The sequence below is a fragment of the Plectrocnemia conspersa genome, unplaced genomic scaffold (assembly GCF_051122295.1).
Source record: "Plectrocnemia conspersa isolate PC_06_02 unplaced genomic scaffold, ASM5112229v1 ptg000013l, whole genome shotgun sequence".
Lineage (NCBI taxonomy): Eukaryota > Metazoa > Arthropoda > Insecta > Trichoptera > Polycentropodidae > Plectrocnemia > Plectrocnemia conspersa.
Window position 1 is genome coordinate 31,350,110 of NW_028277177.1, and position 20,112 is coordinate 31,370,221.

The 20,112-nt window shown below is 30.4% G+C and overlaps 1 protein-coding gene across 2 annotated transcripts; it reads right to left on the reverse strand.

The window, feature by feature from the left end:
- Positions 1 to 4,829: 4,829 nt before the first annotated feature.
- LOC148227857 (uncharacterized) lies at positions 4,830 to 19,572 on the reverse strand. Of its 2 annotated transcripts, none has more exons than XM_088202395.1 (4): positions 19,281 to 19,572; positions 16,034 to 16,675; positions 5,360 to 5,556; positions 4,830 to 5,229 (listed from the first exon to the last, which is right to left on the reverse strand). In XM_088202395.1, exons 2-4 carry the CDS (start codon positions 16,560 to 16,562, stop codon positions 5,023 to 5,025), a joined length of 933 nt encoding a protein of 310 aa, XP_088058521.1. In that variant the 5' UTR covers positions 16,563 to 16,675; positions 19,281 to 19,572; the 3' UTR covers positions 4,830 to 5,022. The 2 variants fall into 2 exon arrangements, with proteins under 2 accessions (XP_088058521.1, XP_088058522.1); XM_088202396.1 differs by having other exon boundaries at positions 19,276 to 19,478.
- Between the last annotated feature and the right edge of the window lie 540 nt (positions 19,573 to 20,112).

Genomic DNA, 20,112 nt, shown 5'->3' on the forward strand with positions numbered 1-20,112 from the left:
CCAACACAACGATGATGAGCGCTAACATCTTGGATGGACTATACAATATTAGAATTTTTTTTAAATCAGATGTTCTTACCATACCGCTAACTAGAGTTTTCAATACCGGTAGTATTGGTATTGGGACAAAATTCGACATTCGATACTACCGGTATTACAAAATTAAATACCGCAATACTGGATAAAAATCTTCTCAGAAATCGTAATATGCTATCGTCACGTATGAAGCGTTCCCACTAGAGTTTGTAATACCGGTAGTACCTATACCGATAATATGGGTATTGGGGCAAATATCTACATTCAGTACTACCAGCGTTGCAAAATTTTTTTTGTAACACTGGTTCAAATTCAAAAAAATAATATTTTTTTTGCAAATTTGTACATTTTATTTGTTTAAAACAGGGCTGTGGAATTGTTAGAAAAATTTCCTAACTCCAACTCCGAATTTAAAAATTTCAATAATCATAAAATATTAAATTTATTTTTAATAATTTTATTTATTTATTTTTATGTACAGAACAACAAAGAAGAAAAAACAAAAAAACATAATATTATTTCTTAGGATTAGTGCCGCGCCATTATCTATGTATGACCACGCCAGTCGGTGGCCGGTCGGCTGTTGTTAGGTATTTAATTAAGTCATACTTTCCAAACCATCGCAGATGCTCTGCGTAGATTATTTTGGTTTAAACTCTTTGTTGAATAAAAACAACATACAATATTGCAAACGTGTCTCGTCAATCTTTGCCTTTGACATTTTAACTATGAGTAAAAAAAACAATAGCAAACATGACATGTTTACTCGACAGCCGGTGACAAACTGATTTCAATGCAACACGAACATAAAAAACTTTTTTTTTTCGTTTTACTTTTATGTTGAATACTTTATGTTGTATACAATTTATGTAATTATGACGCATTGGAAAAACATGTGATGATATTGACAAACAATTGAATAAATTAAACTTATATTTATATATACTATATAAAATAGGGCAGCAAAGTAGGGGCCACTCCCATGTATATTTACGTAGTTTGGCGATTACGGATCAATTAAGAGGAATTTTCCTAATACAGGCTAGGTGCGCGACGTTTATGGGCTAATTAACAGATAAAAGACACGTATTAATCATGTCTTAGCACATGTCTAGGGGAGACATCGACGTGTCGGGAATTCCGAACGGGGGTTGGTCTCAAATGCTAAATTAATAGTCGTCTCTCCCTCCCCTCATACCCGAATATGTACATTCGTCATGTTTACGACGCATCCGAGCCGGGAAGGAATGCGGACATATCAATTCCTACGATTTCCCATGGATCACTATGTCGACATGTGTGCGTATGTTCTAAATTACAGGTGTTTTGATAAGCGACGACGATATCATAATCAACCCTCGAAAGCGTCGATTCAAACATCAAAGTGGTGATAAAAATATAAATTCTTTATATTGTTATAAAAATAATAAGTAATATAAAGTTAAATAGCATAAGAAGTAGTTACCATTCTGCTCTTCAGTTGTGCGATATAGTAGAAGCGGTGGGGGCGAACACTAAAATATGTTTGAAAATTGCATGCTATAAATATATTTAATAACAAATAATACGTGTCGTTAATTATTATTTTTAAATATGATACAATAACACTTTAATGTTTTTACTCTTAAGGGGTGTGACTTCTCTGAGCATCTCTTGATGTCTCTCGAAGTCTCTCGTAGTCCACCGATGTCCATTGTCCCTTGGAGACCGGCATTATGTATCGTAGGTTGGGAAGCTCTCCGGCGGATTATAACAATACAGAGATTATTAAACCAATTGTTGCGCTCGTTTATTCGACCAACGAAATATGTCCACGCCTTTAAAGAGTGAAATTTGTTTAATGGATATTTCGAATGTCAAATAGTGCAAAGAGTTAACTGTGTTTTTTTATCGCCAGATGGCGTGTTATTTGCGCAAAAGTGATGCATATTTTTTTTTTATATTTCAAGAGTAATTACGACGTGGTTCAATGCATTGTTTACTTATTTCTTTATGTCCAGATGATCGTTTTTACCGCTCTAAACATTAAGAGGGTTATTGTGGTGGTGCGATCATTTATAGTCTGCTTATATTTTTAAATTATTGTGATTTACTGCGCGAGTATACGTAGAAGAGAAGCATTAGATTACCATTAAGTATTTTTTATAATAATTATTTATATATTCTTAATACGTCAAGAATCATTTGATTAAAGTTAGATGCATGAATATATTTTTCTTGTATTTTATAATTTACATGAAATTACATTGTTATATGTACATATGTATTAGATATAATTTGATGTATCTCTAATAACAAAAAATATCATATTTGGATTTGCTCACTAGGAGTTTCATTTGCAGAATTTTATAAGTATGCTAATGTCATCAAAAGCTCATTTATCACAATTTAATTAATAAAAATAGCTAACTATACTAATTAATAGTATAACCACTTTGCGTTAGACATAAAAGCCGTTATAATATATTTAAATAATAAATAAACAAATGAAACGCTAGTTTATTTCATTCGGTATATATTGTTTATTTTTAAAAACAGCATTTTTGCGCTTCAGACAGTGATAAGTCAAAAATAATAATATTTGTCAAGAAAGAAAGCTTTGCCAAGAAACGAGATTTTAGATCACTGACAAGAATTTTAAAGTTGTTAAATATAAAGCTTTTTTTTATGACTTATCACTGTCTAAAATATATTAAAAAAATATTGATATTTAAATATAAACAATATGTTTAGAATTAGATAAATATGCGCTTTGTGTTTTTATTTCTTCCGTGATATATGATATATTTTTAACCGGCTTCTATTTATAATGCATCTTTGAGTATCCAGGTTAAATAATAATGTGGATATCAGGTATTTTTATTTAAAAAATCGAAAGCATATAGATAATTTTAAAAATGAAAACGTTATGAAAGCAGCTGATTTGTTAAAATAAATATATCAATGAATAGTGATGGATATAAACATATAATAGCTGATAAATAAAATCAAATTAACCCTTTAAACGCCAGCGACTTTTTAGTGAGTCACATTTAATTTCTCTTCACGAGTCAGTATCTGTTTCTAAAAATAATTACAAAATACTTGGTTCACTGATATATGAAGCAAGTACAATAATATTTATTAATTAAAAATAATAATTTGTAAAAAAATAATAATCAACCAGTGACTCACAGGTGAGTCACTTGTTGATTATATGCAAGTCATTTAATTAAGTACTATGAATTTTAATAAAATCGAAATATAAAAAAAAAAATGACGTTTATGATTATACCTAAAAAAAATGACGTTATACCTCAAAAAAAATTTAAAAACAGTCTCGAATCTATTAAAATATCGATGGCTTAAAGCAGAGGTGCACAACCAATCGATCGCGTAACAAAATTTGGTCAATCCCCATCACGATTGTGAATTTTAAAAATAATTATAATTATGTAAAAAAGCCATCATATCGAAAAACATTATCTCCGGTAAATATATATTTATACCAGTGGAAATATAATTTATCTGGCAGGTGCTAGTAAAATTATATGATTTCAACTTTTCCATATGTAGTAATATATACATTTAGATACTTATCATTACTTATTTACATGCGATGTATAAATGTTACAGTGAAAGTGTATTGTTAATAGTGAAGTCCAAATACATTTTCACCAGTAGATGTATATTTCCACCAGTGAGTATATAATTTAAGTATTAGGCGCTAGTGAAATTATATGCTGCTCTAAAATATCTATGAAAGTTGCGAAACGCGTCATTTCTTGTTCAAACCAAAACCTAACCTGCACGAACTAACCAAATCCAACTTAACTTAATGAAAGTTTTGGAACAAACTTAGTTTTAGAACTTTCATTAGGTCAGTCCAAAACAAATAGTCAACTATTCATAAGCTTAAGCAGAAGTACAGATGAATGTCGCAACATGTTTTAAAAATGTGATAGCTATCCTTACCGATATTACTATAGAATTCTGATATGAAAGAATTGGTCAAAGTATATTCATCATATCGCATCATCGCTCCCACTGCAACGGCACGATTTTATTGCTTTTGACGTGGATTTTTGACTTCTGAGAAGGGATAATTATTTTTTGCGCTCTTCTATGTGTCAAAATTTGGTTTAGATATACCTCATTCGATTTTCAGTTATTATTAGTCGTAAAATTGTTACACAAGTTTTATTATGAACGCTAGATAACAGCGTCTCGACGGCCACGGAACGATTTTATTGCTTTTGACGTGGATTTTTGACTTCTGAGAAAGGATAATTGTATTTTGCGCTCTCCGATTGGGCAAAAATTAGTTTAGATGTACCTCATTCGATTTTTAGTTATCATAAGTCATAAAATTGTTGCAAAAGTCTTAATATGAACGCTAGATAACTGAGCGTTTCGACGGTGACGTAACGGTTTTATTGCTTTTGATGTGAATTTTTGACTTCTGAGAAGAAATAATTGTTTTTTTGCGCTTATCTATTGGGAAATATTATTACAATATTTCACTTATTGTAAGTCGTACCATTGTCATAAAAAATATTATTTAGAACTCTACTTATCCGAACGTTTTCACTGCGCCGGCACGATTTTATTGCTTTTGACGTGGATATTTTACAGGTGTTTATTACAAAACTGAAGATTTAGATATGTTTGCTGATTCTAGATTAAGATGAAAACAATATTAATTATTATTTATTATTGTCAATTTTTTATTAATAAAATAGATTTTTAAATACTGCATAAACTTATTTATTCTTGAGTGTTTAGAATAATAATGAATTTAATAATGAAACATATTTATTTAATTTTCATTAATTTATTTTTAAATTAAACTATACATTTCTAGCTAATTGTTTTTAACTTATTTTTTTATACAGCACTTAAAAATATTAATAAATAATCGAACGCATCAGGTGAACACATTGCACGAATGATATAAAAATCTAGTCATAATTTATTAATTATTAAGGAAGCAACGTCAGTCGAAATTCAATGATGAGGCATGACGGCCAGGTGCCTCTGCGGAAGGGTCCCCGCCCTAAGGAATGCTAGCGAGGGTCTCGAAGAGGAGGGCGTGGGGGGAAACAGGCCCAGAGGCGGAATCAGCAACGGCCTAGACGACAGCCTCAATTTTTCTATTTCCGCCTCCTGCAACCGCTTCGCTTTAGCCCTTCGATTTTGGAACCATATTTTCACCTAAAATAATGAAATTCAACTAAGTAAATGTCGCATTTTCATAATTTAATCGGTCATGAATAAATAAACTCCAAACGAGGCGATCGTTAAAGGTTAACTTTAACGGCCGGTTTGAATTTATGAGTTTTACCTGAGTTTCGGTGAGTCTTAGCGAGTTGGAAAATTCCGCCCTTTCAGCGATGCTCAAGTACTGTTTATCCCTGAATTTTTTCTCGAGTGTTAATAGCTGCTGAGTCGTGAACGGAGTCCTCGGTTTTCGGTTGGGTTTGTGCTTTCTTAATTGACAGCGTATCACTGGAGGAGCAGATTGAAGCAAAACTCCAGGTGCTGTGAAAAATCATAAGTGCAATAAGCAATTAAAAGTTATACTATAACTACTTTAATTTAAATTAAATTCAATAAAATTTATTTTTCAATAGTATACATATTTATTCTATTTTAATTTTATATAGTGTTTTATTAACTTTTCTAGCTCATTGATTAGACTTAATTAATACTTCTTTCATAATCAAAAAGACTTGAATATTCAGTCGAATAATTGTTTACGAACGTATAGTGCGAATTAACATTTATCAATTGTCTTTTTTTAACCTTGAATAGCTTCAGGTGGTTTAAAGGTTTCACAATTAGATTATGAATGTTGAATGATTTTTTATTAATTTGCAGCCATTACAATGGAAAATTATCAATTGAAATTCGGTAATGTAATTGTTTAGCTAAGTGGAAACAGTAAACTGTATTGACGCACACCTCTTCATAGAAGTGTCGATAGGTCGCCTATTAATAATTCATTTGATCGCTAGACAGTTATTGTGTCTATGTGTTGACATAATTTATTGTTATATAACAATGCGTAATAAGTATTTTCGGGTTTTGAGGTCGAAGAGGTGTGACTTTGTAACCAAATAGATACAGAAAAAGCTGATGGCAGTTCATTTAATATGTGTAATTTATTACAGTAGCAAACATAGGATAATTTAACGCCTGCAATTCACCGCCAGCAATTTACCGCCGCGTCAATTGCCCGCATAAACAATTTATTGATCTGGATCATTGATCACGTAATTTCGTTATTTATTTTTAGTTAAATATTTTAAATACACAGTGTGTTACTATGTACAAATCGACAGTGTTGTCGCTGTTATTGTCGAAACGTTCGCGAAGAAGAAAAAAATGAAGGGTTTTAACCCTTCACTGCCCCGCAGAGAGGCGACCCGTAAAGTTTACAGCAAATTAGCCGGAGCTTAACGATCGTAGCCGCGAGAGCTGTCTTAAAAGGTTTATGTCTTCATTAGACGGTGCCAGCGTGTATTCAGGCATTTCAGGCGATAACTCTTCGTTTCGAGCAATAATTCTCGAGTAATGACTGACAGCGTCGTGTAGGTAAATCGAACAAAAACGCCCCTGTCATATTTACTCCGTAAGTATGTTAACCATATGAAAGCCTTCTAGCGACCGAATCGATTATTTATTGGCATATTAATTCTAAAAACTAAAACTGTCTGTCATTTTGTGACGAAATAGCATGAAATTTTCTACGTTTAATTAATATTTTATTTGCTTAAAATTATTATTATTGAAATTAAAAAAAAATAGAATTATTATTATTGAGTTTCGAATTTATGATTTTTTTATTTTTTATTTTTATAAATTATAATACTATGTCAAACAGTTGATATTTAGGATAAGATTAAAAAAAGTGCAAGTTTATGTGTGTGATAAATAAATAATATTTTACAAGGTTTCAGTTAATTTATACAGCTTTGTGTATTATTTGTTATTTTATCAACGTATACTTAAAATTAAATTATTATGCCTGCACTACACTCTCTGGAAGCTGGCCAAGGTTGGCCAAGGACGGAGAATATAGGGGGTTACTTCGGTCGAGTTCGGTTCTGCCCGCTCTAAAATCTCTCGGAAGTTGTCCTAGGTTACTGAGAACGGGAGATAAAGTGGGGATAATTCAGTCGATTTGGCCAGCTTTAAGCGCTTCCGAACATTGTCGGCAAACGGACCGAAGTCAAAGTAACCGAAGTCGGATCTGCTCTTTCGAGCACAAGCGGTGAGATACTTCCTCTTTCGCTCTCTCGCGTGTTAAGTGACGACAGTGATAAAGATAATGATATGGTTTTTCGCAAACTGAGATAGAACGAGTAGCTCGGTTCAATTTCAGTATGCGCGTAGTCAACACGCATGTCAAGCGCTGCATCGTGGTCACGTGGTCAAGTTATAATACCACATGTTTATCGGGGACTTCAACAGACTCTTACTGACATCTTTGAATATTTTAGGGCACCAAAAGGGATTAATTATATTTTTGATAGTATATTCTTCTAGCAGATATCATTACAATCTTTTTTTTCATATTAAATTAAATAATTAAAAAATAATTAGTGGTACTTGATTTTGTTAAAAAAATTGTTTCGAATATCCTTATGTATCTTCCTAGATCGGTTTATATAAATGTCACACCATAACGAATTCTTATTTAGAATCGATGGCGACAAATTCTAGGATAGTCACAGATGTGGTGTTCGTATTCTGAAGTATCATTTTTATGCCTTAAGTATCATTTTGCAAAAGCCGACAAAGATTTTGCGTAAATTGAATATTTACGACCGAAAAGTTTTCACTGATATTGTATTGGTGAGTGCCCACACAAACTTTTATAATTATCAGTAGCGTAATTTTAATATTATGATAATTAAAAATTAAGATTGTTTGGCACATTTTTCGATCGCGCGCAAATATGCCAACTGTACGTGACAGAAGCCGCCGTCTGGACGGCATATGAAATTTGCGACAGTGTGGTCGCTTACTCGAAGACTTCAGTTGTATCTTCGGTTTGGACAACTTCCAGAGAGTGTAGTTCAGGCATTACATATTCATTAAAAATATGTATTATCATTTTTTTGTGTAATAAAATATATGATTGTAATTTCGCAAATTTTTTAACAATTCAATGTAGTGAGTCAATGTCAATCAGAAAGACAAAAAGAGTCTGAAAAAGAGAAGCTTAGTCCATATTGAATATGGGGTATAAATTAGCATTTGCTTTTACAAATAATTTGAATGTCGCCGCTAGCCGAGCGTCCAATTAAGATGAAATATTTATTGTCGAAAGAGAAGAGAAGAGAGGAAGTTTTTGCGTGCGGACCGCCAATGACTTAATGATCGAACATTTTTGCGCCGGAGGCTTGTCGTTATTAAATTTCCAACTTGTTAAATTAATTTTGACTCCAGAATGCTACCAGGATCGCCCCGAAGAGAAATCGCATGGCGAATCATCAGCCAGATATTCGAGACAATTTGCCAACTCGCCTACCGAACAAACATTACTAGCAATTAATTAATGTCTCTTAAAAGATTTGTTTCGATGTCAGTAATCATATTATTAAATTCTTGATTTTATAGATTACACTAAGAAATGGATTTTGAATCTTCACTGTACATATGTATATAGAGATTAATATTATATAAGTTAAGTATTCAAGAAAGACTAATGATAAAATATATGCGTTAAAAACGTCGGAAGAACGAGAGAAAGAAGAAAGACTCAATAAGGAATGCTACAAAGTCTGTTACTGTCAAAAGTGCTCGAACCAGTGTAATGTCCATAGAATAGTAGTCGAGAGAAGAAGAATCATAAATAAATCCAGTCAAGCAGTGATTGCGGTGCAATAAAGAAACGCCAAATGAAGATGATTAATACAATATAAATCAAGATTTTTGCCACATAAAATACCTTTCTTAGTAGTTAGAGATCATCGATTTAATTTAGAATTCTCTTGCAAAATACATTACAATAATAATTAAATGTAATTTGTAATAAATATAATTAAATACATTTTAAATTAATTTGATTCCGCAATTTGCAATGAATCAATTATTAATAAAATTAATATTTTAGTTATAAGCTTTTCATTGTGAGGATCATCTTAAATGTCATCCCTACTATGTACAATTTTGACACATTGTGTATGAAGAATAATAAATTCACAAGATTTTCCATACTGGAATTCCACAAAATGTATAAAATGAAAATTTTATAGTAAAACTTTAAAGATATAGGTATACTAATGACTACTAATATAATTGTGCCTCTAATGCTATCTTCGTCATGTTTATAAATTGCGATTTAATAAAAAATATTATCAACAATGCTATTTTAAATCAACTAATTGATTTTTTTAAGCGAAAAATTGTAAGCATAGTTTCTTCTCAAAAATTTCCGACAAAATGCAAATTTTTAATTTTTGATTTAAGACAATTCTTATAAAATGATTTTTTTTATTAAAGATTTAAATAGTTTACAACCGCTGCAGTTTTATAGGCAAATAGTAATTTTGATCTGCGTAGTTAATCAGTAAATGTAGTAAACCGTAGTAAATCATAAAAAATCGTTGTAAATTAATGGCAGTAAATTATAATAAATCCGTTAAATTCATAGCAGGTAGTGAAAAAAAGGAGAGGGATTTCTGTATGACATTCAGAAAGCATTGTTTTCAAATGTAAGTTTTATGACCGAATCTAGGAATTACGATTAATAATCATTTGCTTTTGAATTTTTTGAAAGTTTGCCGGGCAATAAAAAGTAAGATTACTATGATTAATGGCTAAAGAATGGTCTTGTCTGCTAAATAAAACAATATTTGATGTTATCATTTTTTTTGATATTAGCAATTAAACGCGCATTATATATTTTATATAATAATTTTAATTAAAATAATAATGTTATAATTATGTACTATTTTTAGCGTTCGTATATATTAAAATTGAGAACTATAACAGTAAATTTTTTTTATATGTACTGCATACAGTATTTGACCTATGTTTTTGCAAATGTACATATTTAGATAATTTTTTTATTTCTAAAAGGATAAGAAATACTAATTACTTATAGAACTTTTTGAGATATGCTTTATAATTATTTATTTTAATAATACAAAAAGCTCTTTTTTCTATTAAAATCGTTCTAAAAAAAATATTTTAAGCATTTTAAAAAATAAATAATATACTTTTTTTAATCTTAGGGTCAAAAACTAAATATTACATTTAAAATTAGTGCATAATATTAGCAAAAAAATGTAATTACAGCAAAATAATACGCATTATACAAATAATATAGAACTTATAAACCTATAAAAAAATGTTAAAGACGTTAATTAAAAATGGTATTTATTGTTTAATACTTAAAGTTTGACTATTAATTGCTACATTAAGATTATATAATAGAGTGCAAAGTATTCAAGTCAAAAGTATCAAATTTATAGTAGAAACTATTTAAAATAATGTGCAGTTAGTTCACACCCTTTATAATACATACGTGTATATACACACCCCCAAAAAGTATTTACAAGACATATTCATTTTAAAAAAACACACGAGATGTTAAATTATTTCATTAAACATGTAAATATAAAATAATCATCATCAGTGAGATACAAAGGCTGTCTGTATTTATTTTCTTCTGCCAGATAATTTAGCTTAATTTATATCTAAGACTTGACCTAATGAAAGTTCGAAAACTATTAGGTTTGGGATTTTAGATTTTATCAGTTAAATTATATTTTCGCTGGTAGAAATATATATCTACTTGTGAAAATGTATTTGGAATTTACTAGTTAAAATATAACTTTACCAAAAATACACATTCATTCTAACATTTATACATCGGATGTAATTAAATAATGATAAGTATGGATATGTATATATTACTACATATAGAAAAGTTAAATACATATAATTTGACTAGCACCTATATATCTATTGGTGAAAATATATTTCAATATGATTTTACTGAAATGTCATATTTAAAAAAATATATTCGGGATAGATTTGAGACTATTTTTCTAGATTATTCTTAGAAATAACCACATGAAACTGAATGTATTTATTTATTATAGTTGTCGAATTACTGAACATAACAATAATACAATCTATAAAAACATTAAATTGATATAGTTCAGCTGGTGCTGTTATTGATTATTCGTTATTTCTTTCCTTTTACCTTAATTATTCCATCTGAATTTTCAGATCGAATACCTACATTTACTGCTACTAATTTAGATTCGTTGAATATATTTTAAACGTTCAAAAAGCAACATAGATAACAATAATTTGCAAATAAATTTAACATTTGAATAACAATGTTTATTGTGAAAGTACTGCTTAGAAAAATGGGTGGTTTTGAAGGCAATGTTCTGCTCCTTTTATTTCTTGTATGTTTTAAAATGGCTGCAGAAACTTATACCTGAAATGCATCATTACATACATCTCGCAAAGAGCTGTGTATAATACATTTTTTAACCTCTATCAGCAGCTTTACCAATTACTAATCTAGATCGCTCTTTTTACAATATTCATTGATATTTTAGGTTTATTTATTAATTTAACTAATAATTCCGATCTTGACAAAAAATTATGATACCCTTAAAAAATCTGATGCATCCGATTTTATATGATTTTAAATTTACTTTGATTACACGAAACTGACGTTGTTAGTATGGAATAGAAGGCTTCGTTTTGCTCACTCATATACAACACCGAGAGAGAGAACAATTTGTCTCCGGATAAGTAATTGGTTCGCAATTACCGTCCTTCGGTAATTATGCTCGAGCGATCCAATTAAAAATCATAAGTCGCTACCGACGGTTGTCGCTTGAACTACTTAAAAGGGTTGTTCACTGAAAAAAGTGAGTTTATTCGGAAGAAGGCTGCTCCTCGGACGCACCTGCCGTCCCCAAAGCAAAAACCAAACCGAGCCTCATAAGTGATAAATAACGTTTCCAATTATCGATTGCTATGGTCACCGCAAAAAGTGGACACGGTGGACAAAGGTATTTCGCCAATGTATTGGCCATTAAACGTACGTAAGGGACTCTATATTAATTGCGAGCCTTTTTCTCTCATACTCTTAGAACAATACCGGTAGATGCTGCAGGGGGAGAATAACAATAAAAGTCGGTTATTAACATAATTTTCAATTTAAATTTCTCGGCGCAGGAAACGGAGAGAACGAAACGCAGAAAAAGCAGTTGAGCTGGTCATAGCACGACTTCAGAATGGCTACTGCCCACTTACTAAGCATTAACACGCTACCATACCATACCGATGCGATCGTAAACGTAAATGTGTGTATGGGCATATAAGGGTTGCCATCTTATGTTTGAAACAAAAAGGGACGATTGACAAATATTAGTGATAAATTACGGCATTGTTATTCATAATTGGGTATAATTGTACAAATTACATTTTTGGTTTCTATATAAAATAAACAGTATTTAGTTTGAGAAGTAATAATTATCGAAAAAACACTATTAGTTTAATAATAACATACAACTTAAAGGTCTTGAATTATTTAGTTTTGCGTATGACTAGATTATACATTATATTATCACAGTAAATCAGCACGAAAGTTACGAGTCAGTCAATTAATACATTATGGTCCGTTCACGCATTTTTGCGTGATAGTGAATCACTTCGCGGTCAGTCCGCTCATGCGTTTTCGAGGGTTAAAATGCAACTCAATCATGTAAAAATATCGTGTGAACGTCTTTATCAAAAGTTGGCAACATATTATGATTCTTTTCGTGAGACGAAATGTCACATTGAAAATTTTGCAAAAATAGCGAAATATAAAATAAATTTAATTCCTAATGTTTCTGAAAAAAAATCACGTATATTTTTTAATGTTTCTGCATTTATGTGCCACATGGAGCGGTATAGTTTGTAAATTCTACAAGTGTAAGCATTTGTCAACATTATTCAATTAAGAGATTTTATAATTTCTGATTAAAAAACAGCTGAAAAATTTACTAACCATAAATTTTTTTTTTCATAGTAAAAAATATTTTTTTAGCATAAATGCAAATATACTAAAATAAATTTTAATCTTTTGATAAATTTATTGCTACTACTTTAGAATACGTTTGTAGTATTTTCTGCAGAAAATTATTCAAAATGTGTTATGCATATAATATTTTCCTTATGTTGTACTACTTCCGCACAACGAGCGCTCTAATTGATAAAGTGGATCGGTACGAAACCTAATTGCCAATTATTCGCGGAGAAATTTCGCATAATTACGGCACTTTGTAGTATGATAGGTTTGAGTGAAGATTCCCATGCAATTTTTTTATTTCGTCGTAGAAAAATATTTTAATGGTTTTATTGCTCGTTCTGAATTAATCATCATTGCGAAGCACGTAGCAGGCTTTTTTAAAAATCTGTATTGTTGTACAGTTTTATTGCCTGTAATCGTTTCAAAGAATGCTATTTCAAATTAATTAACTGGAATATAATCAGCAAAATAAAATATATAATAAAACGAATTAGAATATTAATTACACACAATGGGTCACGAAACTCGTGCTATTAGAAACACACCCTCGATTAGTATTTCCTCCGTGAAATACCAATCGTGTTGTTATGCCATCTTGGCTTTCCTGCAAAATGGCAATATTTTAATTTTCCAAGGCATTGTAAAAAAATACCGTTTCACATGTCGTCGGACTAACAACGCGACGGTTACTTTTTCTAAACTACTAATTTCAAACAAACGCAAGTACTACGGTTGTATTATATTTATGAGCGCAGTTACTAAAGGGAACCATTATTCCTCTTTTCCGCAACCATTTCATTTTTTTAGACTTATAGACATCCGCATAAACCAGCTTTTTCAGAAAAAAAATTAGTTATTATTGATGTATTTAATTTGTAACAAATTTTTGATTATTTATTTAAAGAAAGTTTGCTATTAAAATTGTTACAATATGTAATTAGATTAATTACAATTATATTTTAAAAACGTAAAACACTATCTGTTTTGTATCTTCAGGAAACTATATTTGTTTTTTAAACATGTATACTACACCTGTTTCTTAAACAAACATATAAATATAAAAAACTAATAACTGGATTAATACAAAAGGTTTTGTCAGGGTTATTTGTTGGTTAAAATATGCATATTATTTAAAAATATATATTATATTAATTGTGAAAAGTATAATTTAGGGGCGTGTCACTCTATTTATCTACAAGCAGGCTCGTTCTCTTTGAGGGGCCCAACTCATAGCAAGAATATATTTATAAAAAGTTAAAACCGACCTCTAATAATGAATCTGAACTAAACTACAGTTGTTTGAGATGTGTACACTTATGTATTTCAGGTAAAAACTCCTGTAGCTATTTTTATACATACAATAAATAAAAGGAACGGAACATTGCCTTCAAAAGCTAACACTAACTAGGTAGTAATTTCACAATAAATATTATTAATCAAAGGAACAGATTGTAGTTTTTGACGTGATTTTTAATTTGTGTTAAAATTTCTTTGCAAATTATTGTTGAATTTATTGCTTTATGGACGTTTAAAAAATATAAGATATTTTAATTAGGCAATTAGTAACAGTAAATTTAGGTATTCGATCTGAATTTTCATATCGAATATCTAAGGAAGAAGCAAAGAAATAACAAAAAATCAACAACATCGCCAGCTGAATTATATAAATTAAATATTTTTATTGATCATATTATCAATAATTTGACAACTAGATTCAATGCAGAAAAATAAATAAATAATACATTTATTTTCATGTGGTTATTCCTAGAAGATAAAATAAAAAAAAACAGTCCTGAATCTATCTTGAAAATATTTTTTAAAATATGTAATTTCAGTAAAATCATATCGGAATACATTTTTGCCACTAGATATAATATTTTTACAAGTGAAAATATAAATTATCTGGCAGGCGCTAGTAAAATTATATGATTTTTATTTTTCTTTATGTAGTAATATATATATTTACATTTACATAGATGTATAAATGTTAGTGAATGTGAATTTTTTGGAAAAATTATATTTTCAGTGGTAAAGTCAAAATATATTTTTACCAGTAGATATATATTTCTACTAGCGAAAATTTAATTTAACTGATATGCTGCTCTAAAATATCTATGAAGCGATATTCATTTGCTGTTCAGACCCAAACCTAGCCTAATGAAAGTTTTAAAACTAATTATAGGTCGAGTCCAAAATTCAAACATAGTCAACACATCTCTCAGGGGAAAATAAGCGGAAGAATAAGTACAGACAGACATCGCATCTCACATATTGGTTCACAGTTCGTCTGCATTTGATATAATATGTTAAGAGAACTGATCAAAGTTATTCAAAACCAAATTTTGGTCAACAGGAGAGTGCAAAAAACAATTATCCCTTCTCAGAAGGCAAAAATTCACGTCAAAAGCAATAAAATCGTGTCGGCGCCGCCGCAGTGGGAACGCTCGGTAACGAGCGTTCCCACTGCGACGGCGACGACGCGATTTTATTGCTTTTGACGTGGATTTTTGACTTCTGAGAAGGGATAATTGTTTTTTTGCGCTCTCCTATTGGGCAAAATTAGGTTTAGATGTGCTTTATTCGATTCTCACTTGTAATATTGCTATAAAAAAATGATGGCAGTGTTTTATAGTTTTTGACCTGGACTAGAGATTTACTATATGGCAACACTGAGCAGCAAAGAAAACACGACAAATTATCAGGTAAATATTTTACATAAAATATGATTTTAGAAAATATGTCGCAACGGTTGCTAAAGTTTATGTTTATTTGTAGCATAAAAAGGATTAGCTGACACCTATTATTATTTATTAAATAAATTATAATACGGTGTAAAAAATATATAAAATGCTATTTTTGCCATGAGGTCCGGAAGTCCGGGTTCGTTCTCTGTGTCCCTGTCTATCAGTACCTAAGAACGCTTTTTATTTTAATTTGTTTTGCTAAAAATCAGCTACTTACTTGATGTTGATCCATTCGATAAGAGCTGATTAGACAACCAGGCGAAGGACGGAAAAGGCCAAGACATCGGAGAATCGCCTAAAAATCTAGGCATCGAAGCTCTCAAAGCTTGAGGTGCCACTAATTCCGTTCTCTTCCGGTCTTGGTCGTGCTCCAAATCTTCCGAAAAACTCGAAGCGTCGTCTTCCACGTCCACGTCGCTCCCGTCTTCACTAATAGTCCTGTTATCTTCATAGTTTTTTACACAACTTCCACTTAAATCGACACTCTCTCGAGACTCGTCGACGGTTTCAGGATCGTCGCAATTACGCTTACTGTTTCCTTCCAATGTCTCCGACAGTCGAGATTGCCTTCCGGCAAGCTGCGTATCGATTCCGTCGTCTTTTTCTATAGCATTCTTCGGCACGAGTGCATTTTTCCTGTAATTTTGCTCGGTCGTCGCCAAAAGAGAATCGACGCTGAACGAGATTCTGCTCTTGCCTCCCAAACTTTGGTACTTCTTGCTCGTGATAATTTCTCCAGTCTGCATTTTGCGCTATCATATCACCTGCGTTTCACGAAAGGAGAGTAAAATTCTTCGTTTCTGTTAGCGCACTCTGATACTCTTCGCTTCGATTCGAAGCGGAAGATCATCTTTGTGGTCTGAAATTAAATAATTTAATTAGGTTTGAGTTTATAAATTAGGCACGCCGTTTAAGCGCACCCGGTCTAAATTCCCCTTATTATTGAATTTTCCCTCTTTAAAGAGGGTGTAATGATTTCGTCGGACCCCATCGCCGAGGGGATATTTAGGAGGGTGCTAAAGTATATAAACACGCGCATAAGTATACGTTTGTTATATCAAAGAGCGTAATTGGGTAATGATTTTAAAATTAAATTGAAAATGTAGTGGTTGAAAAAATCATTTAAATTTATTGTTCATTATTTTTTTTATATAACTATTTATTATATGTTTCAGTTAATATTTATGTATACTATTTTTACATTAAAATATATATTTTTTATGTTTATGTTACATAAAAAATATTTTTTTTATGATGTCTTTAATTAATGACTTACAGAAATTTATTTTATAGTAGAAATATGATTCCACTAACTAAGCCAGTAAATATGTATTAATCAATTGATTCATATCTTCACTATTTAATATCAGTGAAACTATTATATATTAAGGCATTTTAAATGAACAATATATAAAATAATTGTTTTATAAAACGAATTGTTTGTGCATTACTGCTAATCAGATTGGCAGTGAACACACTATGAATAACTCTCTGCAACGAATCATTTTTCAAGAAAAAAAATCCGAAGATTTAACTTACATAAATGCAGCAATAATTAGTTTTATGGAACCAAGTATTTATTTTAATGCATATATCACTCAAAATAATTCCTTGTTAAATAGCACACAATTTGACAGTTGCGAAACGTATATTTGCTGTTCAAACTCATACATAACCTAAACAATTAAACAAACCCTAGTTAATCTAATGAAAGTTAAAAAGCTATAATTTTTAATAATGAAAGTTTATTAGGTTAATTTTGGGTTTGAACAGCAAATGCACGTTTTTAACTGTAAAATTGAGTTTCATTGATATTTTAAAGCAGTATATAGTTTTACAAGTGCCTATTTACTAATGAAAATGTATTTGAAATTAAATGTGTAAGCATAATTTTATATAAAAATAATCATTACGGGACAAGTTGGGCTTGGTAAATTCGCTTAGCTTAAGTTAGTGATCGCGCTACAACTATCTTTAAAACAAAGTTGCTACTTGTTAGTTAAAACGGCGCCACGCTTAAATTTGACAGTTGGGAAACGTACATTTGCTGTTCAAACCCAAACATAGTCTAGACTCTAGAAAAATATAACGACGGTGTAATGGTTAAATTCTTTAAGTGAGATTTGGGTTTGAAATGCACGCAGTGGGGAGTAGCAACTGGTGGTTTTTGAGCGTGGCGCCGAGCTAACTAACAACTACCACGAAATTTAACAATTAGCGCTTGTCAAATGACAGTTTAAAACAAGCATATAATTTCACTTTAATGGTTAGTAAAATTATATTTATGCTAGAAAATTGTAATTTTACTGATAATATACGTTCACTGTAACATATTAAATTATTAAAAAAAATGATGTAAATTTTAATAAAAATATTATTTAAATAATGGGATTCATCTCGATTTGAACTTCTAAAATTCGTGACCATGGCAGACGCATCACTGCCGAAATATAAAATAGTAAGTTCTAATCGCAATGAATCCAGGCATTTAATTAGCGTTATATAAATAAGCGTTCATCAAAATAACAATGGATATGATTTAGTGTAATACAAGTATTGTTATTTAAACACACCTAATTTTTTGTAAATTTAAAATATACAATGGCCGTACGTATCCAATGGCGCCATTTTGTATTTATTTTACATTGAAAGTAGTTAATAATGACACTAATTATTGTTTATTTATTTAAATGTATTTATAGGGAACTGTCGCTATAGATATAAAAAGGATTACTTATCTTAACAAATACGCAGTAAGTTCATTTTATGTATAAGAACTAATTACAATAATAAAAAAAAAACAGAAAAATATAAATCACTTAATTACTTATATAAATTTATAGAATAGCAAGTAAAAATATTTTATGTTTTGAAAAATAAAATTTTATTGGTAGATTAATTAAATAAAATGAATATGTTTTTTTTTTGTGTAATTTAAGTGTAATTTTTATGGTATCTATTTAACTTAGCATTTCTAAGTCAAATGCTATGTAAATAATGCAGAAAAATATAAATTTACATATCTATATATAATATAGTAATATTAAAACATATTAAAAAAATAAGTATATATAAATTGAATATTGAAATCAACCGTCGGATTAAAATGACAGATGCACAAAATGTATTTCATGAGATTAAACCATTTTATATTGTAATACCGTATTTAATTTAATTTATGAACTTTGTGGTAAGACTATGTTAATGAACTATTACATTTTTTAATTGAAAATAAAATCACGTCACAGAAACTATGTATACACTTATTGTGGAATATACAACTATAAGCACTAGATATGGCTATAAATTATTTTAAATTAAATTGTCGCATAGCATTCACATTACAGTAAGTACCAGATGTACATTTTCATTTCGAGTCATCATGGCGGTCATGAATATGCAACTCGATTACATAATTGTAAATTGTAACGTTTAATAAAATTAATTACAAACACTAACCATACCTCAATTATCACACTATACTGCCGCAAGAGTAATAGTCTCCTCGTTAGCGTTCCGCTCTCTCGCCGATTTCCAAACTGTTAACATTTCGCGTCACTTATTACGAGCGCTCGTGTCACTGAGAATATCGATTCGTCGTAAAACAAAGATGAGGCGAATTAAGAGCGCGTATCCAGCGTTATTACCACCAAAGAAATGCCAATTTGATTCGGTATATTCCGCATAGGACTATTGAGGGTCGTCTGTCCCTATCCGACGCGAGAGGCGGCCCGTCGTCGTCTCTTTCTAAACACTGCATAAATTCGCAGTCGAAGCCCCCATATACGCTGCCACTTTTGTCTGCTACGTTTTAACTGGTTTAATTTAATTTTCAACATAGATGATTGAAAGCTACCCGCTAATGGGGCCTGTGTATCAATATTAATAAAAAATAAATTAATAATAAGATTGAAAAAATTTTTTATTATATTTTTAACACGGCTTCTAAATTATCTCTTAATAAAACTGGTGAATTAAAAAGTCAAAATATACGACAAATAGCGTTTCATGAAAAATTTTGTTGGAAAAATAAAGTATTTATTTGCAATGCAATAAAATTTAATTTTAAAATGCATTATATTCAATTGTTTTCAAAATTTGCTTAACTGTAAGGAATGTGCAGAATACAAAGAAAATAAAAACATCGTTTCACAAAAAGACAGGTTTGCATAAAGCAGAAAATGAACCATTAGCAAAATTTCGCTTAACCATCACATGCTTAATATATTTACAGATGATTGAATGAAAAAATAATAGCGAAAGTAGTCAAGACGATGCGAAATCTATTTCATGAAG